Genomic DNA, 15,916 nt, shown 5'->3' on the forward strand with positions numbered 1-15,916 from the left:
GAAATTGCTCTGCGGGCAAACATCAAAGTGGTGATGGAGAGATTGTGGCGGAGTGAAAAGAGAGAGCCGAGGCTCATAAAGAGAAGGAGACGTCATGCCTCGTTGATGGTTTGCTCATCAAGGAACCCAGAATGTGTGGAACCAGGAGGTTGCAGGTTCAAATGACCTTCCGGCCGATACAGACCGATTTTTATTGATTAGAATTTTGACTGTTGGCATCGTCGTTCTCTTAGTCATCATCGGGAGCAGCAGGAGGCTTGGTGAACCATGTCTTCATTGTATTTCATTCAGCAAAAGTACAGCAAAATTGTGGCGAAAAGCGTAACGACTTCCTTTTAAGCGGAAAACGATTTAAAAAGTAAAATGTAGCAATTTGACAAATTGGAGACAAAGTTCCATTGATTGCCGTTCCTGTTTCTGACCACTTGGGCAACTTCGATGATATCTCTCTGATGCCCCATGCCCAATGCTGACTCATATCACCCCATTCCACTCCATGCTATGTCATTTTCAATGATGCCCAGTGCTGCCCCATACTACCCTATGCTGCTCCATGCTACCCTGTTCCCCATAATGCCTAATACTGCCCCATCCCGCTGCATACTGCTCCATGTCACCATATTCCCGATAATGCCCAATACTGCCCCATACGGCCCCAGCCTGCTCTGCTACCCCATACTGTCTTTTGCCACACTGACCTATGAAGGTCAGGGCAGCTTGTGACTGTGGGTCCAGCCTTAGACAGAAGCCTTCTCAGATCTGGTCGGTCTGAACCCCGTCAGCCTTTCGTTCTTCAACAGGGGGGAGCACAATAGCGTCGAGGCGACGGATGAAGGGCAGAGAAGACAGGTTATCTAAGTTTGTTAGAAGAACCAGATGGAACAGTATGGCTGCCAAAGGGAATTAAAGAGATAAGAAGCAGGAAGATTGACGGGTTTATGATAAAGACGTAGCGGAATTTGACTGACAGCGGGGAGGAGGAGATAAAAAAAATAGGGAAAATAGAAAAAAGACAAGGTGAGACGGGTCACATGACACGGAGAGAAATAGAAAGGGGTGAACAGATGAAGTATCTCTATCTATCTATCTATCTATCTATCTATCTATCTATCTATCTATCTATCTATCTATCTATCTATCTATCTATCTATCTATCTATCTATCTATCTATCTATCTATCTATCTATCTAATCATCCTGCAATTTATTTTGGCTGCCTTCTGTAAAACTATTCTCTCTCGCTCTCTCTTTCTTTCTTGTTCTTTTATTCTTTTTTTTTTCCCAGCTGTCATAATGACAAATAATCTCCCACTTTCTTTTCTTTGATTTTCAGCTTCTCTCTCTCTCTCTCTCTCTCTCTCTCTCTCTCTCTCTCTCTCTCTCTCTCTCTCTCTCTCTCTCTCTCTCTGTCTCTCTTTATCCCTCATTCCTCTTCTTCAACACACACACACACACAAATTCCTTTTGATGTCAGTCAGATGTAAAGACCGAATCTTGAGAAAGAGAGAGAGAGAAAGAAAGAGAGAGAGAGAGATCTTTTCAACGCTCCTCCAGTCGTCTTTTCAGTAAGAGTTTTGGAGCGAGCTGATTGGTCAAATTGGTTTGATTGACAGGTGCAAGTGGAATCACGCTATTCTTCACATCCTTTTTCATAATGGGCTTCTTTTGTGTAGCAGCTCGAGAAATAATTACGCACCTGTGTGTGTGTGTGTGTGTGTGTGTGTGTGTGTGTGTGTGTGTGTGTGTGTGTGTGTGTGTGTGTCCCTTATCCAAAATGACTCCACAGCCCTTAGAACCCTATGGAACCCTTCTCTCCATCATTCCTTATCTTCATCATGTCATCTTCATCATTTCATATATTCGTAATGTTCTCTCCATCTTTACTATCGCGTTCTATCCATCCTTGTGCATCTCCATCTCAATGTTCTCCATCGTTCTCCAACACGTTCTCACTATCCTTCCTCATCTCCATTAGGTTCTCGTCATCCTTTCTTCTCTCTCTTATTTTCTCTCTGTTCTTTCTTATCTCCATCATGTTTTCCCCCTCCATCATTCCATATCTCCATCACGTTCTCTCTATCCTTCCTTATCTCTGTCACACTCTGTTTTCCTCTGTCAATTTATTGAAAAACAAGGACGTAGCACAGGAACTCCAAAAGTATTGGCACTCTTTCTGATATAATATTCTGCTTATACACAGTACACGTTATCTTCTCAAAAGTACCGACACCCGAAAAGCCACGTTTTTCTGGAGCGTTGAAGTGTTTAACATCTGTCTCGCACAATGGGACGTCCTGAAAGACTTCATTTCCCGACGTGCTCACGGGTGCGTCTCCGTTCAGTATTAAATGGATCAGAAAAGAGCTGCTGGCAGGTATGAATGCATGCAATCGTCCTCTGTGTGTGTGTCCACATCACGCTGTTTCGCCTCTGATGCCAGTTAAAACCCAATTAGCCGTTCACTTTCTTCAACGGAGTCGTTTTGTCCGTGGCGTCCTCGCGCCGGACTCGTTCCTGTTTGAATCCCTGCATGTCCATTTGTCCCACGGTCTCCCCGGGAGGCACCATTTCTCACCCATTTGTTCCACCTGGAAAGTACCCTTTCACTGTCCGTGTCCTTTCACCATCAGTGTCTTTTCTTTTTCAGTGTCTTTTCCTATTCAGTGACCTTTCCCTTTCAATGTCCTCTGTCCTCTTCTCCCAGTTTCCTTTCCCTCCCAGTGCCATGTCCATTCCCCTTCAGCACGCTTTCCTATTCAGTGTCTTTTCCGCTCAGTGTCCTTTCCATTTGAGTGTCCTTTGTCCACTTCAGTGTCTTTCCTTTTAAATGTCCTTTCCCCTTCATTGTCTTTTCCTATCCAGTGTCCTTTGACTGTTAGTGTCCGTTCCCTTTCAATGTCCTCTGTCCTCTTCCCTCAGTATCCTTTTCCTCCAAGTGCCAGCCCCAGTGTCCATTCCCCTTTAGCACTCTATCCCTTTCAGTGTCCTTTCCTTTTTAGTGTCTTTTCCCTTTCAGTGTCCCCCCCGTGTCCTTCCCTCTTTCAGTGTCGTCGTCCCCCATGCATTTTCCCTTTCAGTGCTCCCCCTTCAGTGTCTTGTCCCCGTTAGTAAATCCATTTCTATTTCTCACGAGGTGAGTTGGAATCCTGACGCCGTCCCCTGATCTGTACAGTATGAATAGTAACATCTGTAAGGGGTCCTTACAAGTACACAATTCCACATTCATACAGACCACCAGTCTGTCACAAAAAAAATCACAGGATAATTACTGCAGCACTCATAGTTCATCCCTCTCTCTCTCTCTCTCTCTCTCTCTCTCTCTCTCTCTCTCGCTCTCTCTCTCTCTCTCTCTCTCTCTCTCTCTGTCTTTCTCTGTCTCTCTCTGTCTCTCTCTTTATCACTTTTCCCTGAGTCATGAACAGCTTGGGCTTGTGTACACAGCAGCCTTGTGGATTTACGATAGGAGAAGACGTTAGGTGTCGTCTCTCTCTCTCTCTCTCTCTCTCGGGGATGAGTAACGACCTTGTTCGGGATTATGTTATATTCTCAGTGCCCTTAGATGACTCTCAAGGTCGCAGTAAGATTTCTTATTATGCTTATACCTGACCCCCAACCTGTCTGTCTGCCTGCCTGTCTGTCTGTTTTCTGTCTGTCTGCTGTTTATCTGTCTATCTATTGATCTGTCTGTCTGTCTGTCTGTCTGCCTGTCCTGTCTCTTTCACTGTCTGTCTGTCTGTCTGTCTGTCTGTCTGATATGGTCACCCGTCTCTAATTTGTATGTAAAGGCTGAAGCATGAAAGCTGCTCGCTTTCGTCTGACCTTCTGCTCTGAGGATGTCTGACACAGCAGGAAAAATGTGTTTTTACACACACACACACACACACACACACACACACACACACACACACACACACACACACACACACACACACACACACAGCATTCAGCATTCAGCATTGTGTCCTGTTCTCGGAAGGTTCCCAGAGGGTTCCTTTCTCCCAGCGTGGCTGTTTTCTCAGCTCTGATTGGTCATAAGGTGTTATTGATGATACTCGATTCTGTTTCAAGTTTTTGTAACGGAAGGAGTCTCCAGTGTCAGCGCTTTGCATCAGTCCAACCTAAAACACTGAGGTTGTCCTGCTAACAGGGCGAGCTCCGGTTTATTATCCCGTAAGCGAAATGGGATAGTAAATTGCGAGGCGCTCAGATTGAAGTTGGTTACAACAATCCGTACCGTTGCAGGGATCTTTTGCACGATAGTTGTACCTGCGATCTGGCGGAAATATTAGGCCGGTGTAGTGATTAGTTGGCTTGATCCTGCATCAATTATCAGATTTCTGAGCGTGTGTAAGATGGAGAGACGTGACGTTTGATGCCGATTCCTTCTTTTAGTTCGTTTCTACAACCCTAGAGATTTAACCAGCGAGTGTGTGGGTTTGATATTTTTTTCTTCTGGCACATGGCCAACATGCGTGCCTGCCGTTTTCTTCTTGTACACCGGCTTCGTTCTTCATTAGCATTTGTTTTACACAGTTAAAAAACAAAACAGGGTGCTGTGTTACAGGAGGGGAAAATAAAATCTGTTCATTTTATAGCGAGGGAGAGAAAGAAACGGTTCAACTCCGCGTGAGGAGTTGTGCAAGTTCTGCCCATGGGATTCCCTCTGGGTTCTTCGGTTTCTTCCTCCGTACATGGATCCTTCGTCACCTTCGTCTAGACCAGTGGTCCCCAACCCCACTCCGTGGGCCAATTGGTACCACCACATCTGCCTATGACTCACTCTTGAAAAATGAACAACAAACAACACAATGGATTTAGGTATAGGTATAGAGGATACGTTTTTTGGGGGGTAATATGTGATCTGGCAAAATGGACACTCGTGCTGCATCGATTGATTGATTGATTTACAATTTGCTGTATCAGTTCTGTGTCAGTAGGCAGTGTTTAATCCCTTTAAAAGTGTAATGTTATCCATATCCTATTTCAAGTCATATATTCCCTTTTCCCGCTTCCCTTCTACCCACTCTTCCCTCTAACTCCCCCTCCCTCTTTCACTCCTGCTGCCATTTTCTATATAAACCTCCAAATCTCAACAGCTCAGAAGCCTGAAGCTGTATGAGCTGATGTGTGTAAGTGTGTGTATGCTGTATTTATGCAGCCTTGGAAGCATCTTCAAGCCCAAACCCCCAGAGCAGAAAGATATCATTTAGAAGTGAGGAGTAGAATATGACGGTGTGGTGCGAAGAGTTGCGGGTAATACACCGAAGCTGATTCTTTTACGTTCATAGATAAGACTCGCGCAGCTGTACCAAACGTGTGAAAACCATTTGGGAACACCGTGGATGTGGAACCCTGGGGACCCATGACGATGAAGTAATGAAAGAGGATGTTTCTCAGATTTCTATGTCTAATCTGCCAAAATGTATTGGGATACATGTCTTTGCCACCCAGATGTACTGGTAACCAAACTCGGAGGATCACTTGGGTATGAAATGTTCCGTTCACTTGAACTGGGAGACCCCGAAACTGTTCCAGCAGAACATTCGCAGGACAAAGCCAGCTTCATGAAGATATGCTTTTTCCATAGGTGTTTGTAGTGGTGGAAGATCTCCTGGGATGAATTTTGGACGCTGACTCCCATGCACCATAGGCCTCCTCACCTCCAGCGGTATCTGAATTTATTATGTCCTTCTTGTGGCTCCACAAGCTCTAGTGGAACATCAGGAGAGTGAAAGTTTTAATAAGGGCTAAATGGGGGCTCAGTCTGGAATAGGAGGTTCAAAATGCTAAAGTTTTTCTGTTCATTTCTGTTTTGTGATAGTTCCAACCTTTGACCATTTGACCATTTTTTCCATGCAGATCTGGCCAGGTGAGAGGAAAAGGTCAGAGGGGAACGATGATGCGAGGAGATCACGGCGAATACCAGCGTCAGTACCACACCCTGGGCAACTCGGCTCGCCGCTTCTCCAACCCAGACGTGGAGGCCATGGCCAAGCTTCACGCGGGGGACACTGAGAGACAGCGGGGCAAATATCCACCTCAACACGCTGCCACGCTCGTCAGTGCCAACTGCTCACGCCAGCAGGTAGGTACCATTGCACGATTGTGTGTGTGTTAGCTGCCTTGATTTGGCATGCTAAGAAGGTATTGCTGTCTCAATTGAAGACACATCTGAAGAATCACGAAGAAGATTTTCTTGCTTTCCTTCCATTTCCTTGCCATTAGTTCATTCCTTTCCTTTTCTCCATTTTCCCTTCCCTTCCACACTCTTCCCTTCACACAGCTCCTCTATATTTCTATTCCTTAATCAGATCCCGTCTTGTTCACATGGCTTCCAATCGCGGCTCTCTATCTGTCTATTCTTTTTACTTGCCCCCTGATTCATTTTATATCTGCCCTTCACCCTGTGATCTGTCCTTCCCTTTTCCATGTCTTTTCTAGCTCTTTCTTTCTTCCACTTTTCTTCCATTCTCTCCTTTCTCTTCATTCACCTCCATTCCTTCCTTCTTTATCCAATCCTTATCTCTGCATTTATACTTGAAGTATTCCAAAAACTTTGTGGACACCTGACCATGTGATTCTATCTGAACATCCACATTCCACACCATTCGCTCCTATAATAAGCACCAGATATTGTGGAGATTTGTGTGAGATCTTATTTAACCACAAGGGGGTGGTAGTAAATTCAGGTACTGATGGAGGTAAGGCAGTAAGGCTGTAAGGTGAGGAGGCCTGGGGTGAAAAAATAGCAGGAGATCTTCAACATTATCCAACCCCATGGAAAGCATATCATGATGGAGATATGTGCAGGAACAATTTCCTTGTTTAAATAAAGGGAAAATTTTATGCTAGCACATCCAGAGACATCCTATACAACTGTTCTTCTTTTGAGAAGAAGAACATCAGGTTGAAAACATTGTGTCTTATTACCTTTGGCGACATTGCATATTACGCCTCAGACACCGTGTCTAGACAAGAGAAAATCAGTGGTGTTAGCATAGTGTCTAAGATGCGCCCCTTAGGACGAAGAGGGGACCAAGCACTGGAAGATCCGGACAAGTGCTTGTTACCCTCTGGTTTCTGTTGTGATCATCTTCTACCAGAAGATCAGAGGACTAGTGCAAACCTATACCTATCTGCAGGTTGCTCAAAAGAAAGTACTCCCTGCCCCTCATCGGTATGATGGACAGAATTAAGCTTGATGAAGTCATTGTACTCTTGAGACTTGTCTAGACACTTTAAAAATGTCCTTGCTGTAACTCAGCCAACTAGGATTTGCCTTAAATACAAAACATCTCCTCAGGCAACTCATTTCAAACTTCTTTTAATCCATTTCCTTCTATCCTGTCCATCCCTTTCCATTTCTTCCTTCTCTTCCGTTAGTTTTGCTTTCTTCTTTTCCCTTTCCTACCCTTCCCCTTCCTTCATTCCCTTTCCCTTCCTTCCTGCCATTCCAATTCTTCCCTTTCCTATCCTTCTTCCTTCTCTTCCCTCCCTTCCGTTCTCTTTCATTCCTTTCTTTTCCTTCCCCTTTCTTCCTTCCCTTCTTTTCCCCTCTTCTTTCCTTATTTTTTTTCTGTTTGCTCTGTCTGTTTGTTAGCAACAGAAATGAGCAAGGTGTCGACGGTGGTGGTGGGTGGTGGGAGGGGTGTGGAGGCAGGTGGAGTCAGATGTTTCCATGGCAACCTGGCGCCCGTATAAGGGCGATCGAAGAGATCACATGGCGAGAACCCGGCAAGGTGAAGGAACGACAGCGATGTACTGTAGAGACGGAGAGAGGAAAGGAGAGGAAAAGAGAGGAGAGGTATTATCCAGGGAACATTGAGGAAAAGGGAACGATGGATGGCCGTAATGGTGGAGAGAGGGAGAACGAGTGAAGGAGGGAGGGAGGGAGAGAGGGAAGGAAGGGGCAAGTGAGGGAACACGGAGCGAGGGTAATATAGAAAGAGATATATATATATATATATATATATATATATATATATATATATATATAGAGAGAGAGAGAGAAAGAGAGAGGTATGCAAAGCTCCAGAGGCAGGGGATTTTCTGTGATCTGCAGCCTGGAGAAAACGGAAAGACGGATGGAGAGACGGAGAGCGAAGGAGGAGAGGAGGGGTGGAACGAGGCACACGAGGGAGGAGGATTAATTAGCGATGGTATGTGACGTTCATTAATCGATGAAGACATGAACAATTTGCGCTGAACAAACAGAAAGAGTGGGGGAGAGGGAAGGAGGGATGGACAGATAGAGAGAGAAATAGATAGAAAAAAAGAGCGAAAAAGAAAGAGAGATGGTCTATCTAACTAGTCTGTGCTGTGGATAATGAGCGTCTAACCAGGTGAGACGGAAGACTGTGTTAGGAAAGGTGTGTGTGTGTGTGTGTGTGTGTGTGTGTGTGTGTGTGTGTGTGTGTGTGTGTGTGTGTGTGTGTGTGTGTGTGTGTGACGTAGTGTTTTGTTGATGGCTATCGCTAGTGTCTGAAGTGTTGTCACTGTGTGTATGTATTGGGGCATGAGGTGGGCAGCAGGTGTGGCTGGAAAGCCTGCCGCAGTATGTATAAGTGTGTGTGTGTGTGTGTGTGTGTGTGTGTGTGTGTGTGTGAGAAAGTGTGCGCAGGAAGAGAGGGCAGAATGGGTGGGCACATGAGCCTGCTTGGCATGCAGACCGTGTCGCAATTTCATCCCTCAACTCTGCTTCCTGATCTCTCTCTCACACACACACACACACACACACACACACACACACACACACACACACACACACACACACACACACACACCGAAAAATATGTCGTGTGTGTATTCATATGACAATACATCTTCCCTTAAAATGTGATTATGATTCGAAGTTCCCATAATACAACTCTTTCACATTAAACAAAACATTAAAGAAACATCTTCTCACTTACATATCTTATCAACATCCATGGACTTTCATCAAACCACACCCCAGGAGCTCACATCTCATTTCTCTTAATCATATTTCGATGGTATAGAATGAGAGATAATGTGAAGAAATTAAGAAGAAAAAAACCCTGGTTTTCCAAGATGGCCGCCACTCCTAGCTACGTCTCTTATATGAGGTCACATAATTTCCTGAACTTTTACCTTTCCACCTGATTGGAGAGTGATGTAAGGCTGAGATGACCCTGCAGGAAAGATCTGAAGAACTATTATGTTTATTTGTTCTAATAAGCTCTACTCTTTTGGGAAGATGCTATATTAGATTTTGTGGAGGTTTTGAGATGTTTGTGGATATTTTATGGAGATGTTTGTGGAGATTTTGTGAAGATTTTGGGGAGAATTTGTGAAGATTGATGTGGAGATTTTGAGGAGATTTATGTGGAGATTTTGTGTTGATTTTGAGGAGATTTTTGTAAAGATATTTTATGTGGAGATTTTATGGAGATTGTCAGGAGATTTTTGTGGAGAGTTTTGTAGAGAATTTGTGGAGATTTATGTGGAGATTTTGTGGAGATTTTGTGTTTATTCTGAGGAGATTTTTGTGGAAAGTTTGTGGAGAATTTTGTGGAGATTCTTGTGCAGATTTTTGTGGAGAAATTTGTGGAGATCTTTTGGAGATTTGGAGATTTTTGTGGTGATTCAGTCCTCCACAAGGGCATTAGTAAAGTTGGGTACTAATGAAAACAAAGTGTGGAGGCCTGAGATGCCATCAGCATGAACAATTTATCCCAAAGGTGCTCAATAGCTCTTAATCAGTTCTTCATGGAGCTACCTCAAGTTCATGCTAGTGTTTTCAAAAAAGTCCTCGATTTCCATTTCTGCAAATTTCCTAGCAGTCATTATGCTTACAATTTTATTGAATAATAATAAACAATAGCTAGCTGTTAGTAAATGTTACTAACTAGCTAGTGGATGGTAGACCTTAGGAATGTTAATATGCTAATGATCTATCATGCATCATGATTTGTGATGTGTGTTTTTGGTTGCGTTTCTCCATGTCAGGGTGAGCTCTGGTGTGAAAAAGAAACAAACGACTCCACGATAGCGTCTGAGGTAACGTCTAAGGGAAGCGTCTAAGGTAGCGTCTGAGGTAGCCAGTGCATCTGATCTGTGCCGATCTCCGCTCACATCCATGCTAGCACCTGGATAGCAATCAGCCCAACAAACTTTTTTGCTGGTTCACCCTTACATGTTGATGTATGTGGTGGAGCAGGTGGTGGGGGTTCAGGTGCGATTCGCGGCCACGTAAAAACACAGCAAAATAGCAGCATAGCAAGAAAAGAAAATGACAAACACAAAATCTGCTTGTCGAAGACATCCAAACTACTGATTTGTCCTGGTGTGCATCTAGCAGCATGTGTGTGTAATGAAGACGGTGTGTGTGTGTGTGTGTGTGTGTGTGTGTGTGTGTGTGTGTGTGTGTGTGTGTGTGTGTGTGTGTGTGTTTATACACATTTGTGTACAGGTTGATGTCTCATTCACCTAAAGGTGCATTTGCCTGAGGCGAATATGCATAAGTGTATTCAAATAACCATCTCGCTCTCCATTCTCGTTGTGTGTGTGTGTGTGTGTGTGTGTGTGTGTGTGTGTGTGTGTGTGTGTGTGTGTACAGCCACTAGGCAGTCCAAGTGCATTGTAATTAGCCTTTATAATAAAGGCCAGCAGACGATTTCACCATCTGTCTGTGTGTCTCTGTGACAAAAATTTAACAGAGTGTGACGTCTTTATGATGTGTGTGTGTATGTGTGTGTGTGTGTGTTTGTGTGTGTGTGTGTGTGTGTGTTTCACCTGTTTAAATTCTAATTGTAAGAATGATATTAAATGATATAGCCCCTTCTCCTTCCCTCTTTCTCTCCCTCTCTCTCCCTCTCCCCTTATCCTTCCTTCCCTCCTCTCTCTTTCCCAATCGCTTTTCCCTCTCCCTTCCTGTCTTTTCTCTCCCCATCTCTTATTCTTCCTCTCCTTCTCCCCACAAAATCTCTATCCCTCTCTCTCATCCCACCTCTACCCCTCGGTTTCTCCCTCTCTCTCCCCCTTCCTCCCTCTCTACCCTCTCTTTCCTCCCTCTCTCCTTCTATTTCCCTACCTCCCTTTTCTCTTTCTCTCTCCCTCTCTCTTTCCACCCTTACACTTCTTTTCCCCCTCTTTCCCTATCACCCTCTCCCAACCGCCCTAATTTTTCCCTCTTCCCCTCTCTCTTTCTCCTCCTCCGTCTCCCCCTCAATTTCTCCCCCTCACTCTTTCTCTCTCTCCATTGTGTCTTAATTTTTTTGTCTTTGATCATTCTTCCTCTCCACTAGTGACTTAGTTGTCTAGGACAAGTGCTTTTTGTAAAAAAGGAATGTAAGTGTTTAATATTCTCTCTCTCTCTCTCCCTCTTTCCCTCCCTCCATCCCTCCCTCTCTCTCTCTCCCTTAGCAACCGCATTACTGGAGCTTTAAGGTCAGTACACTGTAATTAATGAGTGCATTGATTCTTTTGCTATTTTTCCCTCTGAATGTTTGCATGATTTATCAGATTATCTACACACATGCTTCCTGGAGTTTCCACTAACCGCACACCTCAGCATCTCTCGGCTCTCACACCGAGTGTACAAACACACACACACACACACACACACACACACAAAACCCGCCTGGATTCAGTGATGGCTCCTGTGTTTATTATATTATCACATTACGGGTTATAAGCAGCAGGACAATTCATTTACACTTAGTTTAATACATGAATTATTCCGCGGTTGGAGAGAGGAGAAATGGTGGAGCCTCACACACACACACACACACACACACACACACACACACACACACACACATCAGCAGCACATTTAGGGAAAGTTTAATTGCCCCCTTTAGAAATAGTTGCTAGGTAACTTGATTAGTATCTCAGTATCATAATCCCCCATCTGAAGCCTGTTTATGATTTGAAGACACTCTCTGGTCAAAAGTTTGTGGACACCCATCTCCTAATTTGCTGATTCCCATTCGCCGTTCTAAGCTCCACTCTTCTGGGGAAGATGAGATGTTCCACTTGATTTTGTCTAGTTGTGTGATCTAGATGAGGAGGTAAAGACGCCTGAAGTTGCAGTCAAGCTAAAAAATTCATCCCAAAAAAGGTCTAGAGCTCTAGGAGAATCTTCCTCAACTTTTATCCCTTGGAAAGCATATCTTCATGAAGCTCCAGTATGGCTGAAAAAAAGTCAGGTAGAACCTTGTGGAACGCCTTCTCCGGATGAAGGTTATCATATCAGGTAATAGGGTGTGTTAAAGGATTCCCATACCAATTTTATGCGCCGGCGTCCACAAACTTTTGACCGAAGATATACTCCCTGATGCTATAAATATTGTGCGAAAGGTTCCTCTTCATGCAGCAAGGAACTTTCACCATAGGAAAACTCCATTGAAGAACCATTTTCTCCTGTAATATGTTGATCTGCTGAGCCGTGATCGGTTCTCTATGAATGAACCGGTTTTCTAATGGGATTTAAAATTGCTCCACAGGGATCTGGTGATCATTCATGATGACATTATGGTAACACGCTGAGGGTTCAGTGCCCTTTATAATCAGCTGCATAAAATAAAGCGCTGATAAACAGCGAGATAGGACAGTTCGGCTAGTCCAGTGTAGAACCTGTATTTCAATGGATTCAAATAGGACAAACGTGTCCATCAGGTAGCTGGTGTTCTAGTTCATTCTAAAGGTGTTGAGGAGATCAGGACACTTGATATCCTCCAGTCCAACCTTCACAAACTATGTCTACATGGATTGGGTTTGGTTCACAGGGTTGCAGCATACGAAGGGCATCCGATACTTTGTGGCCCCAGTTTAGGGTGTGATGGTCAGTTGTTCACAAGCTTGAAGAAATTATTCAGGAACAATTAATCTTCCAGTCAGTAAATCTCACACGGCTTCAGCAATGTTTGTTTCTGCTCTGAGGTGGCTGATTTAGTGATGTTCTGCCCATCTGTCTTGTGCTTCAAGTGTGTTGTAATAGCCTCTGCAGTGTGGCCGGGGAGTCATTATCATGCGAAGGAACATTTTTACCACTCAGTTATTTTCCCAACGGAATTGCATGATGAATCAAAAATCTGTTTAGATTTCCTTAGCATTCATCATCTCACTGATTCCCTACTTTACTGTCTGCAGTGCACACTGGACCAGCACAAAAATCTGCAGACTTTAGAGCAATACATTTGACTTTTCGCTTCAAAAGATTTTACCATTTACCGATCTTCACCATGCTTCCCCTTCTGTCTACCATCAAATGCTTTTCTTAGCATCAACCCAGCCGCCAAGATCCAGCCTCCAGGACCCAGCCTCCCAGACATAGGCTAGAGAGGACCCAGTCCCCAAGACCTAGGTTCTAGGACTCAGACCCCAAGAACCAGCCCCCAGGACCCAGCTCACAGGATCAGGCATCCGAGACCCAGCCTCAGAGACAAAGTCTCCAGAACCCAGCCCCCAGAATCCAGCCTCAAAGACCCAGTCTCCTAGATTTAGCCTACAGGACCTAACCTCCAAAACCCAGCCTCCAGGATCCAGCCCACAGAACACAGCCCCCAGAATCCAGTTTTCAGGATTTAGCCTTCAGAATCCAGGCTCCAGGATCCAGCCCTAATGACCCAGTCCCCAGGACCCAGCCTACAGAATCCAGCATCCCAGACACAGCCTCCAAGACAAAGTCTTCAGGACGCTGCTTCCAGGACCCACCCTTCAGGATTAAGCATCCCAGACCCATCCTCCAAGACCAAATCACCAAACCTAGCCTCCAAGACCAAGATCTGGTCATGTACTTTGACTCAAAGTTGATTAGATTAATTTCAGTCTGCCAAGGAAATTACCTGTAAATATTTTTCTTGAGGTAGGTTCCTGTGGGTGTGGGTGAATATTTTAAACCTGGAGCTGCCCCAGTACAAAAAAATTCTTAATAATATGTAAAATTACTGAGGGCTCCCTTAGGGAAAAGAGAAGAACCAGATTTATGCTACAGTACAGAGGGAAACAGATGGCCACATTTGGATCCTTGACCTACTCCAGCTGGGTTAGTGCCCCAAATACGGTCCAGCGTCTGGTGAGAGGAAGTGCTTTAGTTTCCCTCAAAGCAGTTACAGGAAAAAGTAGAACGGCCTTGGTACTTTGTCGCCTGATTATTGGGCGGTCCCATCTGCTGTGTGGCTGAGAAGGGGTCAGATTTTGCTCTGACTTTTGGATAAATCTAGAAAAACAGAGCTTCTATTCTGAGTATTCAACAAACCTTGCTTCCAAAGTTTTTTTTTTTTTTTTTTTCCTGTTCTTCTTATATACACACCATATGGCAGGGACAGAGCAAATCAGGTTGTGAGATCTTCATAATGAGAAATGGGATTTCAGTGTCGGCTCTGAAGATTGAGAGATACACCTATCATCTTGTGAAGATATTGCACTATTTGATCTTTTTGAATGGTAAGGGGACCCATGAGCTGATGCCTCTATCGTCCTGACACTCTGAGAAAATGCAGGAGATTCTGGTTTATTTTAAAAACTGCTTTTTTTTTTTTCTTTTTTTTAAGGGTTGGATCTCCCTTTTGGACTTCAAGTTTGCTTCACGTTTGAAGACCCTATTAGTGGAATTAAGTATGCCCTGTTATGGAACTATAAATGTTCCTTAAATCCAGGATGGGCCTGGAACCAAAGTTCAAGACTATAATTTATCTTCAGTAACCTGTTTATACTGGTGAAGGTTGTGGAAGGTAAGGGGACCCATAACTTGATGCCTCTATCGTCCTGACACTCTGAGAAAATGCAGGAGTTTCTGGTTTATTTTTAATACGGCTCATTGTTTGTCTCAAAGTTTCACTTCAATGATGCATCTTTCTGTTGAGGTTCACACAAACTTTGTGCCTTTTTTTCCACACAAACTTAAGACAAGTGCTTTTTGTTCCGTCTCCAGCGGTTTCCACCAGCTATGTGCTGTCAATTATACCATGATGGTTTGCGCTGAGAGGACTGTTGCTAAGGTAACATCAAAGTGCTTAATGAGCTGGCAGTCTGGACCAGTAATGAACAGTACAGTCTCCAGAGTCTCTTCATTTTGCAGAGTTTCTGCCACTGATCTGTTTGCACACTTCAGACCATATTTCCAAAAGCTTGTTAGATTCACTACTTAATCAACCATGTTGGCTGCTAGCAATGGCGTCACCTTATTCTTGATAATAAACCTAGTGTTTGTTAGCTAATCAACCATTGATCACCTGATAAGAAACTAGCGGTAAAACATAATTAGCCAAAGAGCTACATGCCTTTAGTCTATACTAACTTACTCTTACTTACTTAAATTTTAGCCAGAACTACAATGTATTAGAGCAGATGCAACCCGCAATCTCAAATGTATTACCAAGCTGCCACTCTTGGGCCCTTGAAAAAGGCTTTTATAACACTCCGTGTTCCATGGGCTCTTACCCCAGCTAACATCTTTGGGATAAACAAAGAAGAGTTTCACCGTTCTGTAATGTACATGTGGCAAGTAAATAGCAACTTTACCCCCAACTTTTTATTAGTCCCTGTTGCAGTTTCCACGTTTGGCCACTAGGGAATGGCAATACTAACTCATTGGATTTAAATAATGCAGCGATGGTAATTCCAGGGACCAACCTCAGGATCCGGTCAAAACTCCCTTAACAAACGTTGTAGGCTTGTTAGGAGCAATTTAGATCTGTAGAAGCTGATCATCATAGCTCATGGAAACTTTTTGAGCCGTCAGAGACCCTTCCTGTGTGGACATGAAAAGTTTTTTGAAAAGTTAATTTAAGATCGTTTAACGTTTAACAGTAATAATGCACCGTATTGGTTTATTGATGCACGCTGAAATAGATCCTGTCCTGAGAGCAGGAGGTGAATCCCAAATTGGTGCTTTGCCAAACACAGGTTTGCAAAGCTGTCCTGGTTCCAGAGTTCCATCGCACAATGTAATA

The 15,916-nt window shown here is 44.0% G+C and overlaps 1 protein-coding gene across 25 annotated transcripts in view; it reads left to right on the top strand.

Moving 5' to 3' along the window:
- The window catches only part of srcin1b (SRC kinase signaling inhibitor 1b), a 34,387-nt gene that overhangs the window by 1,308 nt on the left and 17,163 nt on the right, over positions 1 to 15,916 (top strand). For 11 of the 25 annotated variants that reach the window (XM_083541041.1, XM_083541062.1, XM_083541043.1 and 8 more), the window contains exons 2-3: positions 5,859 to 6,084; positions 11,385 to 11,408. In XM_083541041.1, the coding sequence (XP_083397167.1) occupies positions 5,896 to 6,084; positions 11,385 to 11,408 (213 nt within the window). In that variant the 5' untranslated portion in view covers positions 5,859 to 5,895. Of the gene's footprint in view, positions 1 to 3,447; positions 3,571 to 5,858; positions 8,342 to 11,384; positions 11,409 to 15,916 lie in introns of those variants that run through there. The other 14 variants (XM_083541053.1, XM_083541054.1, XM_083541048.1 and 11 more) reach the window with 8 other exon arrangements.

This window comes from Silurus aristotelis (assembly GCF_946808225.1).
Source record: "Silurus aristotelis genome assembly, chromosome: 1".
NCBI classification, from domain to species: Eukaryota; Metazoa; Chordata; class Actinopteri; order Siluriformes; family Siluridae; genus Silurus; species Silurus aristotelis.